Source organism: Hyla sarda, chromosome 3 (assembly GCF_029499605.1).
Source record: "Hyla sarda isolate aHylSar1 chromosome 3, aHylSar1.hap1, whole genome shotgun sequence".
In the NCBI taxonomy this organism is placed as follows: domain Eukaryota; kingdom Metazoa; phylum Chordata; class Amphibia; order Anura; family Hylidae; genus Hyla; species Hyla sarda.
The window spans coordinates 402,283,444-402,300,184 of NC_079191.1; the positions used below are offsets into that span (position 1 = coordinate 402,283,444).

Sequence of the window (16,741 nt, forward strand, 5' to 3'; positions counted from 1 at the left end):
AAAAAATTTATCAACTGGTGCCAGAAAGTTAAACAGATTTGTAAATGACTTCTGTTTAAAAATCTTAACCCTTCCAGTACTTATCAGCTGCTGTATGCTCCAGAGGAAGCTCTTTTCTTTTTGAATTTCCTTTCCAGTCTGACCATAGTGCTCTCTGCTGACACCTCTGTCCATGTCGGGAACTGTCCAGAGTAGGAGCAAATCCCCATAGCAAACCTCTCCTGCTCCGGACAGTTCCTAAAATGGACGGAGGTGTCAGCAGAGAGCACTGTGGTCAGACATAAAGGAAATTCAAAAAGAAAAGAACTTCCTGTGGAGCATAAAGCAGCTGATAAGTACTGGAAGGATTAAGATTTAATTAAATAGAAGTAATTTATAAATCTGTTTAACTTTCTGGCACAAGTTGATAAAATAAAATTAAAAAAAAAACTTTTCCAGGGGAGTATCCCTTTAAAGAGGGACTCCGGCCAAATGTTTTATTTATCCTATATGCCTGGGCTGTCACTATTAAAATAATAACCTTTAAAGGGGTACTCCACCCCTAGACATCTTATCCCCTATCCAAAGAATGTCTGATGGCAGGAGGTCCGGCTGCTGGGACCCCCCCGCGATCTCCGGGCTGGCACCACGGCGTTCTTAACGCGAAAGCTTGGAGCTTCCATGTTCATGATGTCACACCACGCCCCCTCCATTCATGTCTATGGGGGGAGACGTGACGGCTGTGGTCGCCCGTCATCCGGCACGGAGCAGAGTTTGCTCTGTGCACTAGATGACTGGGGTCCCAGCCGCAACCCCCCCCGATCAGACATTTCTTTAGATAGGGGGTAAGATGTCTAGGGGCGGAGTACCCCTTTAACTTACCTCCTGCTGCTCCCCTGGTGCCAATACCGGTCTTCTGTATTCCCTGCCACGGTCTACTTTCTGGTGTTATGGCCTGATACAGTGGGGCTCAGTCCCATCTTGGCCGGTCATAGGTTGAGCAGCAGTGTGATGTAATGGGCCCAGGCACCAGGAATAAGGCTGGGCCCAGGCCCCCTTACATGGCACTGCCGTTTAGTCTGTTACCGGCCAAGGCGAGACATCACTGCGGTCAGCGATTAGCTGCGCGCATTGTGATGTGTTAGTCCCAAAACCAGGAAAATGACTGGGACCAGAGGACAGGAGTCTGATATCGATGGCACTGGAGGAATGGTGTAAGGTAAATTACAATTTTCTATTTTAATGGCGGCAGCTCGGGCATATAGGATAAATAAGAAATTGAACAACTGAATGTCCACAACTGGAGAGTTTTGCAGAAACTTGTCGGAACTTTACTGAAGATTTTATGCAAGCTTAACAACTGGAACAGTCTCTCTATATGCAAAGTCTCTTAGGAGATTGACAAAGGTTGGGACCTTAAGCAATTTTGAGTCTTTAGATTGGCATGTGCTGTTTCACTGGATTTAGGGGAATTAGTTGCGGTCCAGTAGTCACGCTAGCTTTAGCGGGGATTAGTTCAGAACTCACTGATTAGTTTTGTGCTGAGGCCGGCAGGTTTTCTGGCCTAGTGTGTCTTTGAAAGTTGCGCAGATCCGTCCTGCTAGTCCGGCATCCACGAGAGCAGCAACCCAAGAGAGCGATAATTGGCTACAGCTCCCTTATATGGGCAGGGGCTGGCCTTAAGCTAATTGGTCCAATACTGATGTCAATCACCTTTTACAAAGCATTATGGGTAACATGGGACCCAAGGACCTCCAAAGGTCCTCCAACAAACCATAGAGGATTTAACATGGTCACATGACCGAAGGTCCAGCGACGCTAACCAGGTAAGCATACTATACATTATATTAAATATATACATTATTATTATTAAATATACATGTATACATTATAAAATTAGAGTAGAAGAGAGGCGACTAGGGGCTGCCCCACCTGAGGGACCCTACCTGAGCGTAGGAACTCTGACTTTGGGGACTTATGTAATACGGTACCGGGACACCACACTATAGTTAGTAGTCATTGTAGTCTACATTAGAAACGTTCATTGTCATTGTTCTTGTAGCTGCCAAACAAAAGCTTGTAATTCGTCGCCATGATTGAAGTAGTGATGGGAAATTATTTAAGAAGGTTTTTCACGTGGTAGAATAAAATGCGTTTTCCTAAGTCGTCTTAGTTTGTTTTCCGGGTGGATTATGAAGGATATAGAGTGTAGAATAACAGGGATTCCTCCACCTGAATTTCCTTTCAACCTGTCGTGTAGTAACTTGTACTCGCTCCCCTTGGTTTCCTTTGAAGAACTGGTTCTGATTTGCAGAGTTTTCTAGTAAAAACATTGTACAGTAGTGACTGACCGGCCTGGGAAAGAGGAGTAAACAGGAAGAAAGATTTGTGCTGAAAAACAGTGATTTATGAATTCATCCTGAAATTTGATGTCAACAGTATTTCTTTCTATTATCTGGTCTTTAAAGGAAATCTGTCACCAGTGTCACCGGCACTAACCTGTCGGTACCGACAGATAGTGCAGGTGGCGCTGATGACAACGGTACTTACCTTGTCCCGTTCTGTGCCAGGGATCTCCAGTAATCTTGGCTGTTAGCTCTCGCTCCGGGCACCCGGCTTGGGGCACGGGCGGAGCTTAGTGGCATCACCTCTGCTGTTTTCTCGCAGCAGGGAGCAGCAATGGTGACGTCACTAAGCTCCGCCCGTGCCCCATATTGGGTGCCCGGAGCTGGAGCTAACGGCCAAGATTACCGGAGATCCCCTGCACGGAACGGGACAAGGTAAGTACCGTTGTTATCAGTTTCACCTGCACGATCTGTCGATACCGACTGGTTAGTGCAGGTGACACTGGTGACAGGTTTCCTTTATCTTGTGGCTTTCCAGCTGTTGCGAAACTACAACCCCCAGCATGCCCTGGTGGCAATAAATGTTAACTAGAACGATTGTTACTCCTGGGCACTGTCCGATTCAAAAACGTTTTTATTTGTTTCTAATAAAATTCATTAAAAAAACATGATCTTTTTTTTTCTTTTTTTATAGAAATCATAGCTTATTAAAAAAAAATAAATAAAAAAAAACGAAACTGAAAAACAAACAAACACTAGGGGTCCCCATACCATCCATAACCTAATCCTGTCCGGCTGTAGCATCATCTTTGTCCCAGCTAAAGCACAGGATTTAGGACGGGGCTAGGACTGCTTGTGCTCACTCCTGTACTGCCTATGATGTGACAGGTGCGCTTTAAAAAACATTTTGTAGAGACCCGGTCAAAAGTTTTGTTTGCACGGGGTCTGAGGGTTTAGGCCTTGACTGATCGCTTGAAAGAACACTGAGAAGAGCACAACAAGTGTATTCTCTCCTGGCTCGGTGCCTTGTGATGGAGACAAACTTACAATGTAAATATATGGGATTGTCTTGGTCGTCAGTGTTCTAGCGATTAGTTTGGGTTTTACCCCGACTGATCAAAACTTTTGACATATCTATAGGATGTGTCAATTATTATTATTTTTTTTTAAGTGGCAGATGCACTAAAAGGGTACTCCAGCATTTAAAAACGTATCCCTCGATTTCCAGAAGGGGGTCCTGAATCTCCCCGCTGCTTCAAGCACAGGATCAACACGTGCTCCATGCATTCTCTATGGAAGATGGAAGTGCCGGTTATACAGAAGCACTGTACTCATTGTGACACTTTATAGCAGAATTATTCCAATTATTACCATTATTGCTTCATCCAAATCCAATGTATAGCCATAGAGTTAAATGTTACTGTAAGACTCACCGCAGTCGACTAGCATTCAGTAGATAGTAGATCCCTGACACCACGGTGGTCTGGAGCTGGAGATGTAGTGGATCCGCTGGACCTGTGTGGCAGATGACGCGGGCCGTACCAGGGAGTGGAGTCTAAGGTGCCTCTGGTTTTCACCAGATCCTGCAGCAAAGCGGGATGGACTTGCTGCGGCTGGTGGCACCCAGGTCGCTACCCCTGGCACGACTCGACCACACAGGCGGGTGAGGTGAAGCGTGGAACAGAAGGGATGAGGCAAGACGAAATCAGGCTAGTGGGAGGTCAGGGCTGGCGGCACAGGAGCGTAGTCAGTAGAGTAGCAGAAGGTCAATAGGCAGGCGGCTGGAATCACAGTGAGGTCATGGAATGCAAGGTCTGGTACATGGAATACAGCTTAATCTCAGGCACAAGGGCAAACAAAGATCTGGCAGAGAGTAGGGGGAGGTGCAGAAACTTATAATGAACATTCAGGCGCAAAACATAATTAAGGGCTCACTGGCCCTTTAAATCTGAGAGCTCCGGAGGAGGCAGGGACACATGCGCCGGAGCTGTGAGGAAACAGCAGGGGACAGAGGTGAGTGACGGGCTGGGATTCGCATGCGGGTGCGAATCCCAGCCCCGCCGGCCAGAGGAGGAGAAGGGACAATACGCTCCCGGCCCGGACATGCGGCCGGAGCGCAAGATGTCACAGTTACACACCTAAATAGCGGTGGTCACTAGTAGAGCAAGCCTATGGGCTTACTACACCACATTTTATTATAAATGGGGTTGTCTAGGCAAGAAAAATGTTTTCACAGGGGTCCTAGGCCTACTCGTCTGATTCTTCACTATGGCCATTCTGATGGTGCCTGGGTCCCCGCTGCTCAATGCTTCCTGTTGATTTTTTGTTATGCAGGAAATGCCCGCTTAGTCCAGTCACTGGATACAGTGGTGACCAACCTTGCCTTGAGTGGGCTATAGCCAAAACATTTACAACAATATCTGAAATAAAGGACTGTGTTTGCATTAAGACTATGATGTTATAGTAAAAAATGTATCTGCGCAGAAATTTGGACCTAAAAACAACAAGTTGTTAATAGATGGACATTCACTTGAAGTATTTTTTTTCTCTTGTGATTTCTAGTTGTATAATCAGCGTTGACTATCATACCCTGTCCATGACCTAGTTAAACAATAGGACTTTCAGGGAATGTATGTGTATCCTTTTCCAAACCACTTCACTGAAACATTGTATACAGAGACATATTTAAATCAAGTAGGCCACATTGAACAATTGGATATTCAGATTGTGCTCTGTCATGCACAGACATCGCTGTCAATTTGCCAAGTTCCGCTAATTAAAACCAAAGATAACGTCCTCTGCAGCGATACATAGCAGAGAAGAGGACGAATACATAAGCGGATAAAAATAACCATACAGATCTATCAGACGTTACTTTCATTGTATTAAATTGCAGGTAAATCGAATCTCCCGTCCATCTTGAGGTTCATGTCATCTGTATTTAAGTTCTTCTCAGTTCACAATCTGAGAGTAGGCGGCAGTGGCGCAAATGGCGCAGGGATATAATAGTTGGCTATGAAGTCCTCAGACCTCGGCCTTGATCCTGAACGGAGTCGAGCTGTACTGATTGTATATGTTCTGGTTATCGAGTTTCCACTTAAAAGGGTACGCCACTGCCCCAGCGTCCGAAACATTTTGTTCTGAACGCTGGGTGCGGGCTATGGAGGTTGTGACGTCATGACCACGCCCCCTCAATGCAAGCCTATGGGAGGGGGCGTGGCAGCCACCACGCCCCCTCCCATAGACTTGCATTGAGGGGGCGTGGCGTGATGTCACTAGGGGGCATGTGCATGACGTCACGACCCTTGCTGACTGCACCCAGCGTTCGGAACAAAATGTTCCGGACACTGGGGCAGTGGAGTATCCCTTTAATGCTCGTGTTCTCCAAAGTCAAAGCCTTTTGCAGGACACACTTATGAATTTCCTGACTTGTACATTCATTTGAAACGGGTTCTTTGGTTAAGAAAACCTTGGGGGAGATTTATCGAAATACGTCCAGAGGAAAAGTTGCTGAGAGTTGCCCATAGCAACCAATCAGATCGCTTCTTTCATTTTTCAGAGGCCTTTTCAAAAATGAAAGAAGTGATCTGATTGGTTGCTATGGGCAACTTCTCCTCTGGACAGGTTTCGATAAATCCCCCCCCCCCCCCCCCCCCCCCCCCCGTTGTGCCCATTTTACTTCACAATAAAGTCTGTTTTTTCCCATTGAATTCAATACAATTTATTGTCTGTCAGTTCACATGTGGTTTAGTTTTATGTTCATAATAATTACAGACGTGAACTTAAAGTGTTACTGTCATTTAGAACAAGTTTTGACGAGTTTCTCAGACATGTTAGAAGTTGAGATTGCACCAAGTCTCAGTCCTTATAAGCCTGATAAGGTGTGCAGTGCGTCCCACTCGCCCGGTCAGACGATCAGACCGGTTCACTCTATAGACTAATGCAGTGAAACGTTCGGGTTTGAGTGACAGCTGATTTCATCGGGTTTCAGTCTGTAAGTCATAAGCCGGTGAAGTGCGAAGTAGTGTGTTCACTCCCTGGCTGGACAGCAAATCCGACCTTTTGACTTCATAGATTTATGCAGTAGAAAGATTTCTTGGTGGTTTGCTTCCCCTCGTATTAAAGGGGCACTCCAGTGGAAAACTTTATTTTTTTAAATCAACTGGTGCCAGAAAGTTAAAACAGATTTGTAAATGACTTCTATTAAAAAAAATCTTAATCCTTCCAGTACTTATTAGCTGCTGAATACTACAGAGGAAATTCTTTTCTTTTTGGAACACAGAGCTCTTTGCTGGCATCACGAGCACAGTGCTCTCTGCTGACATCTCTGTCCATTTTAGGAACTGTCCAGAGCAGCATATGTTTTCTCCTTCTCTGGACAGTTCTTAAAATGGACAGAGATGTCGGCAGAGAGCACTGTGCTCGTGATTCAGCAGAGAGCTCTGTGTTCCAAAAAGAATAATTTCCTCTGTAATATTCAGCAGCTAATAAGTACTGGAAGGATTAAGATTTTTTTAAATAGAAGTAATTTACAAATCTGTTTAACTTTCTGGCATCAGTAGATAAAAAAAAAAATAAAAAAAACAGTTTTCCACTGGAGTACCCCTTTAAAGGGGTATTCCAGGCCAAAACTTTTTTTTATATATCAACTGGCTCCGGAAAGTTAAACAGATTTGTAAATTACTTCTATTAAAAAATCTTAATCCTTCCAATAGTTATTAGCTTCTGAAGTTGAGTTGTTGTTTTCTGTCTAACTGCTCTCTGATGACTCAGGTCCCGGGAGCTGTGCAGTTCCTATGGGGATATTCTCCCATCATGCACAGCTCCCGGGACGTGACATCATCATTGAGCAGTTAGACAGGAAACTTCAGACGCTAATAACTATTGGAAGGATTAAGATTTTTTAATAGAAGTAATTTACAAATCTGTTTTAACTTTCCGGAGCCAGTTGATATATATAAAAAAAGGTTTTGCCTGGAATACCCCTTTAAGTGACAAGAAAGCAAGCTCCTGCTGTAACGTCTGGCTCTGGCCATACTAGAGTTAAATGATTCTAGTTGGGCTGGAGCTGCTTGGAGCTCACCTGTGTCGTCTGGTGTGGTTCTCAGCTCTGCTACCTATCAGGGAAGTGTATCCCTGATCACCTGCCTATATAAGCTAGGATCAGTGATCAGTTCATTGTCTGTGAAAGGTTATACCTTAGCTGACACCTCCTGCTTACTGGATACCTGCTTGTTTATTGATCATTGGCTTTTCCCTTGACTTTTATTGTTCTGAGATCCTGTACTCCGCTATCTCCTGGTACCGACTCCGGCTCGACTGACATTGATTTGACCGTGTGTGTGTCTTAGTGTATCTCTTAGTTTGTGTGTCTCCAGCTGTTTTCCGACTCCTACTGTTTTTGTATTTTATTATTTTGACAACACTGCCCCGACACTTAGCAGGGAGGGTTTGTCATCGTCATTGTCGATCCGTCACTTAGGCCGGATAGGCAATAGGTAGGGACAGTGGCTGTGGTGAGTTAGGGCTTCACTGTTCCCTCCCCATACGTGACAGCTGCCATATACACTGCTACTAGCAATACTGAGTACAAGAACAGCTCAGGGGATACTGTTTATGTACAAGAGCAAATCTATTATACAAGTGCAACCATACAACATGACTCAAGGGCTACTACGCATGTCCAGGAGCTATTCTATTACCTTACATACGAGTTCATCGGTATTTGGTAGCTCAAGGGCTACTACCCATGTCCAGGAGCTATGCTATTACCACATATGAGTGCAACACATGAGTGCGAAATGGGAATAAGGACTGTACGTCCGTTCAGGTAAATCTTGCAACAGTTAATAAGACAACAGGCAGAATTCCTTAGCCAGAAGAATACACTTGCCAGTGTCTCAACCCGTCAAATGGAAGAATCCTGTAACTCCATTCTCCCAAACCACATTGGGTGAAGAACGTCTATTTGAAGACAAGTACTTTGCATTCGAACGTTGGTCTCCACACTGCGGACCTCCAGCTGTTGTAAAACTACAAGTCTCAGCATGTTCTGAGAGTTGTAGTTTTACAACAGCTGGGGGTCCACAGTTTGCTGACAACTGCATTATAAGAAAGCAAGGTAAAAAATACATGGTAAAATAGATACAAACATTGTACTGTTTAAAGGGGTACTCCAGTGGAAAACAAATTTTTATATTTATTTAAATCAAGTGGTGCCAGAAAGTTTAAAGGAGTACCACCGTGCTGACAACTTATCCCCTATCTAAAGGATTGGGGATAAGTTGCCTGATCGCGTGGGGTCCCGCTGCTGGGGACCCCCTGCTATCTCGCACGCAGCACCCCGCTCTCATCAGGCCCCGGAGTGAACATCCGCTCCGGGTCTGATGACGGGGCCGGTGATCGTGATGTCACAGCTCCGCCCCTGTGTGATGTCACGCTCCGCTCCTCAATGAAAGTCTATGGCAGGGGGCGAGACAGCTGTCTCTCCTCCTGCCATAGACTTACATTGAGGGGGCGGAGCGTGACGTCACATGGGGGCGGAGCTGTGACGTCACGATACTCCGGCCCCGTGATCGTCAGTCATCAGACCCGGAGCGAACATCGCTCTGGGGCCTGATGAGAGCAGGTTACTGCGTGCGAGATCGCAGAGGTCCCCAGCGGCGGGACCCCGCGCGATCAGGCAACTTATCCCCTATCCTTTAGATAGGGGATAAGTTGTCAGCACGGTAGTACCCCTTTACACGGATTTGTAAATTACTTCTATATAAAAATCTTAATCCTTCTAGTACTTATCAGGTGCGGTATGCTCCACAGGAAGTTGTCCATGTCAGGAACTGTCCAGAGTACAAGCAAATCCTCATAGCAAAACTCTCCTGCTCTGGACAGTTCCTGATACGGACAGTGGTGGCAGCAGTGAGCACTGTGGTCAGACAGGAAAGAACAACTCATTGTAGGACCAAAAGGTAAACCATTCCAACCGTGAACATCCCCAGCACTGCCTTGTGTAGGTGCTCATCACCTTCTACAACCACTCAATACATCTACCTTGGTTTTGTGCTTTTAGGGCCTCCGTCCAATGCTTGTCTCATTATTGTGGAGTTAAAAAGGGTTTTACTTCAAATAAAACAGCCAGGAATACTTTCTGATAAAGTAGACGACATAAAGAATAACTGGGAGGTTCAGCATGTCACGTATTGGTATTTTCATACCACTTTTATAGACTACGAAGTGATGGACTCCAGATTCTAGTCAGTGACGTTTGTTGGCTACAGATACGTGTTATGAGAACATGGGAATGACCCTATCACTTTTTTAAGTAACATATACACCAGTAGGTACTTAAAGGGGTATTCCAGGTTATTTTTTCTTTAGCCTTTGAGCCCATACTGTAGTTATTATACAGTGTAATAAGCCTTTATTACTAGAGATGAGCGAACTTACAGTAAATTTGATTCGTCACGATATTCTCGGCTCGGCAGTTAATGACTTTTCCTGCATAAATTAGTTCAGCTTTCCGGTGCTCCGGTGGGCTGGAAAAGGTGGATACAGTCCTAGGAAAGAGTCTCCTAGGACTGTATCCACCTTTTCCAGCCCACGGGAGCACCTGAAAGCTGAACTAATTCATGCAGGAAAAGACATCAACTGCCGAGCCGAGAAGTTCGTGACGAATCAAATTTACTGTAAATTCGCTCATCTCTATTTATTACCTCTGTGCGCCTTTTTGTCCTGTTTTCACACACAGGACCCGCACCCGGAAGTGCTGTAGTGCAAATCTTTTTATTTTACTGTTGTCTCTGAGCTTTCCCAGCATTCCATGCGGCCAGAGACAATAAGTCATAAGTCACATGGTCTCCAGGGGGTGTGGCAATGCTGCAGTGGGTGGGCGGATAGCATTACTTCCCTTTTACCCTGATATCCACTAACCCACTGCAGCAATAGCCACGCCCCCTGGAGACCATGTGACGTATGCACATTGCCTATGGCCGCATGGAATGCTGGGAAAGGTAAAAGACAACAGTAAAATAAAGACTTGCACTACAGCACTTCTGGGTGTGGGTACCGCGCATGAAAATGGGACAAAGCAGCACACCAAGGTAATAGAAGCAAACTACACTGTGTTGGCATCATGGGCTCAAAAGCTAAAAAATAAAATACTGAAATAACCCTTTTAGCGACCTGACTTACAGCAAGATTTCTGAAGATGCCAAGAAAATAGCTATTTACCGTATTTTTCGCCGTATAAGACGCACTTTTTCTTCCCCAAAACTGGGGGGAAAAAGTTGGTGCGTCTTATACGGCGAATACACACCTATCGCGGCGGTCCCTGCGGCCATCAACGGCCGGGACCCGCGGCTAATACAGGACATCACCGATCGCGGTGATGCCCTGTATTAACCCTTCAGGCGCGGCGATCAAAGCTGACCGCCGCATCTGAAGGGAAAGTGACACTAACCCGGCTGTTCAGTCGGGCTGTTCCGGACCGCCGCGATTTCACCGCCGCGGTCCTGAACAGCCCGACTGAATAGCCGGGTTAGTGCTTACAGGACACCGGGAGGGACCTTACCTGCCTCCTCGGTGTCTTCTCCGTTCAGGGATCCCCTGTATGGCCGGCGCTCTCCTTCCTCGTCATCACGTCGTCGCGTATGTGCGTCGGTGTGCGTAACGACGTGATGGTGGCGACGGAGAGCGACGATACCCGGCCGGCAGCAGAGACGCGGGACACGGCGACAGCGATGGATCGACATCCAGGGCAGCGGTGACGGGTCCGGAGCGGCGGGGACACGTGAGTATTACCTCCTATGCAGTGGTCTTCAATCTGTGGACCTCCAGATGTTGCAAAACTACAACTCCCAGCATGCCCGGACAGCCAACGGCTGTCCGGTCATGCTGGGAGTTGTAGTTTTGCAACATCTGGAGGTCTGCATGTTGAAGACCACTATTGGGTTCAAAATCTTTATTTTTTTAGATTTTGCACCTATAAATTGGGTGCGTCTTATACACCGATGCGTCCTATAGGGCGAAAAATACGGTACTTATTAATAAAGGTTGGACTTTACTATTGCACCAAGAAGAATTAGATACAGAATATATATATTGTATATTCAACGGTGAAGTCTAATTATATCCAAGATTAGGTAAACATAGCTACTTTCTTCCAAAAACAGTGCCACACCTGCTTCAGGTTGTGTGTGGTATTACAACTTGACTCCATTCACTTTAATGGAACTGAGCTGCAATACCACACACAACCTTAGGACAGAAGTGACGCTGTTTCTGGAATAAAGCAGGTATCATTTTCTTATCTCGGATAACCCTTTTAACATTTCCTTTTAAAGAAACAGCATCACTCTCAAACATAAGCTGTATTTGTTAGGTCAGTGCCGTTAAAGTAAATGAAGGCTGACTTGCAATACCCGACACAACCTATCGACATGGGTGACGCTGTTTCTGGTTGTGTGTGGTATTACAACTTGGGTCCATTCAACAGAACTACATTGCAATACCACACACTACCTGAGGAGAAGAGTGGCACTATGTCTGAAAGAAAGTAGCCGTGTTCAAAGAAAGCGGCTATGTTTCCATAATCCTGGATAACCCCTTTCACATTTCCTTTGGACCATAAACTGTATTTGTTGGTCATTGCCATTAAAGGGGTACTCCAGCCAGTCAGGAGCGAATGTCGCCTACCTCTAGGCGGCACGTGCTCCATTGAAATGAATAGAGTGTGTGCTGTCTAGAAGTAGACAAAACCTGCTCCAGAAAGAGCGGGACAGGGTCCCGTTCAAGAGATTGCGGGGGCCCCAGCGGTCGGACCCCCCCCCCTGCGATCAGCTTCTTATCCCCTATTCTGTCGAGAGGGGATAGGTTAATTCTGGCTGCAGTACCCCTTTAATGGCAATGACCTACAAATACAGCATATCCTCAAAAGGAAATGTTAGAGGTGTTATCCAGTGGCCGGACCCCCACGGTCAGCTACTTATCCCCTATTCTGTGGATAATGGATAAGTTAATTCTGGCTGTAGTTCCCCTTTAAAGTAACTAGAGACTGACCTGCAATACCCAACAGAACCTATGGACATGGGGGTGCTATTTATGAAAAAGGGGTTATCCAGTGGCCTGACACCCCACGATCATCTACTTATCACTTATCCTGTGGATAGGGGATCATTTAATTCCTGCTGCAGTACCCCTTTAATGGCAATGACCTACAAATACACCTTATGCTCAAAAGGAAATGTTAGAGGGGTTATCAGGTGGCAGGATTCCCCCCCCCCCCCCCCCATGATCAGCTACTTAATCCCCTAAATGTGGATAGGGGATAAGTTATTCTGGCTGCAGTACCCCTTTAAAGTAAATGGAGACTGACCTGCAATACCCAACACAACCTATGGACATTGGGGGTGCTATTTATGAAAAAGGGGTTAAACAGCGTCCGGACCCCCCATGATCAGCTACTTATCATTTATTCTGTGGATAGGGGATAATTTAATTCTGGCTGCAGTACCCCTTTAAAGTAAATAGAAACTGACCTGCAATACCCAACACAACCTATGGACATGGGGGGGGGGGGGGGGCGCAGTTTCTAATGCCATTTAAAGCACAATTCTATGTACAGTTATAAAAAAGGAAGTCATGTGTGTGATCTGAACCACAAATTCATATTTAACTGCGGCGCCCCTAGGTTACCAGAAACGCTGTGGCTGTGCGCACATTTCACTTGTCACTTTCTTTCCCTCACATGGCAGTGATGGGAGACAGAATTTTCTTAGAATAGCCAGAACAGGCCGGAGCGGCAGGATGCGGATCCTCGACTGATACAGGGGTATTGATTGCTGGAAAATATCGCTTGGGTGGAGAAGCACTTTAACTCGTTTTACTGCAGGGGGATAGGGACATAGTCAAAGAAAATCTGTATTTTACATTAATAGAAAAAAAATCCTATTGTTAAGCCCCCCATTCTGTATATACCCATGTATGTTTTGAAATCAAACATAAGGCACATTATGAGAGCGTGAACAGCACTTGACACTTAAACGGGCCCGGTCGGCATCAAATACTTTTTATTTGTTGTAAATCTTGGCAAAACATTAACCTAATATACTTCATTTACTTCACTCCTTTTTATAGAAATAAATTGTGGCTTATAAAAATGACCACTAGGGGTCCCCATAGAATCCGGAACATAATCCTGTCCGGCTGCAGCACAGGCTGGGACAAAGTCCAGGAAGTGAAGGCGGGACTAGCACTCCTCTGTGCTCACTCCTGTCCTGCCTAAAAATAGAGAGGAGGGGGTTACAGAGCAGTCTGCAGTGATTGGTTGAAGAGACCTAGCACAGCACATCAGACTCGGAGGAAGTGAATGCATGGTGAGTTTTTTCAAAAAGTATGCCTCCAGCTGTTGCAAATCTACAACTCCCAGCATGCCCGGACAGCCTTTGGCTGTCCGGGCATGCTGGGAGTTGTAGTTTTGCATTAACTGGAGGCACACTGGTTGGGAAACACTGCCATAGATAGACAGCAGGGAAGAAAGTGCTCAGCCACATCCTTCTGTCCCTGCTCAGTCTAGTGATCAGTCAGGGTCTGATCACTGTCATGTGTTTTCGATGTACAGAGGAGAGAGAACCACTGCCACTGGCAGCGGCTTGCCCACAGGGAAAACAAAGGGTTTGTTCAATTAAATTCAACATATGCCTGGTCCTTTTCTTCTGTCAGGAAAGGTGGTATCCATAGATATTAGACTTTTGGCAGGCCCTTCCAAAAATTGTACCCATAATTTCAACAAATTTCTGACATGTCAAAGGGTAATTATAGACGTTATAGTCGAGGGTCTGGGTGCTGACGATCCCCTACTCTGGGCTGACGACCCTCTTCTCTGGGCTGACGACCCCCTACTCTGGGCTGACGACCCCCTACTCTGGGCTGAGGACCCCCTACTCTGGGCTGAGGACCCCCTACTCTGGGCTGAGGACCCCCTACTCTGGGCTGAGGACCCCCTACTCTTGGCTGAGGACCCCCTACTCTGGGCTGACGACCCCCTACTCTGGGCTGACCACCCCCTACTCTGGGCTGACCACCCCCTACTCTGGGCTGACCACCCCCTACTCTGAGCTGACCACCCCCTACTCTGGGCTGACCACCCCCTACTCTGGGCTGACCACCCCCTACTCTGGGCTGACCACCCCCTACTCTGGGCTGACCACCCCCTACTCTGGGCTGACCACCCCCTACTCTGGGCTGACGACCCCCTACTCTGGGCTGATGACCCCCTACTCTGGGCTGATGACCCTCTACTGTGACGACCCTCTACTCTGGGCTGACGACCCTCTACTCTGGGCTGACGACCCTCTACTCTGACGACCCCCTACTCTGGGCTGACGACCCTCTACTCTGGGCTGACGACCCTCTACTCTGGGCTGACGACTCTCTACTCTGACGACCCCCCCTACTCTGGGCTGACGACCCCCTACTCTGGGCTGACGACCCTCTACTCTGACGACCCTCTACTCTGGGCTGACGACCCTCTACTCTGACGACCCTCTACTCTGGGCTGACGACCCTCTACTCTGGGCTGACGACCCTCTACTCTGGGCTGACGACCCTCTACTCTGGGCTGACGACCCCCTACTCTGGGCTGAGCACTGGGCCTCCTTGTGTCTGCTAGGCTCTCCCGAATTTGCAGAAAGTCTCATAGAGCAGAAAATGAAGGGTACAGAACTCTGTCGAAGGCTTCTTCCTCATTATTCTTGTGATTGGTTTGGGTCTTAGCATTCAGACCCCCACTGATCCCAAATGTCAGGTGTTTTTTTGACAGGTACAGTACTGACTGCTGTACGTACTACCAGTGCACATTAGGGTATAGGTCTTTATGCAGTTGCATTACACCTGAGTTTATCTTCATCATATGGAGCCCACACAGTACACGTTACATGCTGTCTGCAGAAACCACATGCGTAGTTTCAATTTGACGTCTCCAGTATCGCCCTGCAGCTGCCTCGTTGCTTACGTCATACGGAGAAGTAACCCACCTTCCTCCCACATAGGGAACTGTCATGAAGTGGTACTGGAGGAGCAGAGCACACGTGTCTATAGACAGTATGGAGCCAGTTAAGATCAGCTCAGTCCTACAATGAATCATGAGAAGTGTATTTCTACAACTGGAATGTAACGTACAGTGCTTTGTGAGAACTGGAGGTTCCGGATTTCTATAGATTTGAATTAAAGTGCTTGAACAGTTTTGGCATTAGGGCCCATAGCAACATGGCCATAGCAACATGAGCCCAGATCTATCAAACTGTGTGAGAGAAAAAATAGAGGGATTTTCCCCACAACAACCAATCACAGCTCAGCTTTCACTTTACCTCAGCTCGTTAGCTGAGCTGTGATTGGCTGCTGGGGGAAAATCGCTCTATTTTTTTCTCTCACACAGCATCTCCTAGGACGCATGAAGATTTCTAGAAGGGAAACTGACAGCAGGGTCACTCACACTAACCTGAATATACAGGTAGATGACCCTGCTGGTGACCCTGCTTTAAACCGAGTGGAAATCAGTGGAGCCATTCCTAAGATATTCATCTTGTTGCCGATATGATCATTTCTGTCTTCTGGACAACGGAGGCGGCTGCTGCTGTGTCTGCTTTCTCCGTCCCCTTCTGTCGATAACTTATTCCCCTTGACGGACATACTAAGGAAGAGGAATCAATATATATGAAGGGGGCGGAGTTATTGACAGAAGGGGCGGGATCATCGACCGGAGTGAGCGGGAGAAATCGCTGCAGCAGTAGCCGCCTCCAGGGCACTTGGGGTCTACAGTGGTTCCTCAAGTTACAATATTAATTGGTTCTGGGACGACCATTGTATGTTGAGACCAGAACTCTATGGAAACCTGGTAATTGGTTCTGAAGCCACCAAAATGTCATCCAAAAATAGGAAAAAGTGAGGATTAAAGAAAAATAAGTAGATAACTAATACAGATAAAACAAATCCTTACATATAAAAGTGAGTAATAGCTGCTGGAAGCTGTAATCACTGTCTATGTCAGTGTTTCCCAACCAGGGTGCCTCCAGCTGTTGCAAAACTACAACTCCCAGCATGCCCGGACAGCCGTTGGCTGTCCGGGCATGCTGGGAGTTGTAGTTTTGCAACAGCTGGAGGCACCCTGGTTGGAAAACAATGGTTCTTCAGGGTACGATACAGTACACACAGTGTCCCAAATGGAGCCGCCCTTACTTGGTGTCCAAAGGAGCAGCTAACCCTGGTACAGGTAAGGAGTAGTACAGAACTTGTAGTACCTCCCTGTACTGTAAGGGGGCGCTACCAGACAGACAGTCAGTGCATGCACTTCAGTAATAGAGGTGATTTACCAGTAAAATGACCATTCTGATTGGTCGGTTCCTCCAGTTGTGACACGTTTCACA

General features: G+C 46.7%; 1 protein-coding gene across 3 annotated transcripts in view; it reads left to right on the forward strand.

Annotated features, from left to right (window-relative positions):
* Positions 1-16,741, forward strand: part of PRKCE (protein kinase C epsilon) — a 478,701-nt gene that overhangs the window by 88,660 nt on the left and 373,300 nt on the right. The window contains exon 1 of one of the 3 annotated variants that reach the window (XM_056568105.1): positions 15,102-15,138. The exons of the other annotated variants lie outside the window; for them this stretch is intronic. Within the exon in view, the coding sequence (XP_056424080.1) occupies positions 15,117-15,138 (22 nt within the window). The 5' untranslated portion in view covers positions 15,102-15,116. Of the gene's footprint in view, positions 1-15,101; positions 15,139-16,741 lie in introns of those variants that run through there. 3 annotated transcript variants of the gene reach the window in all.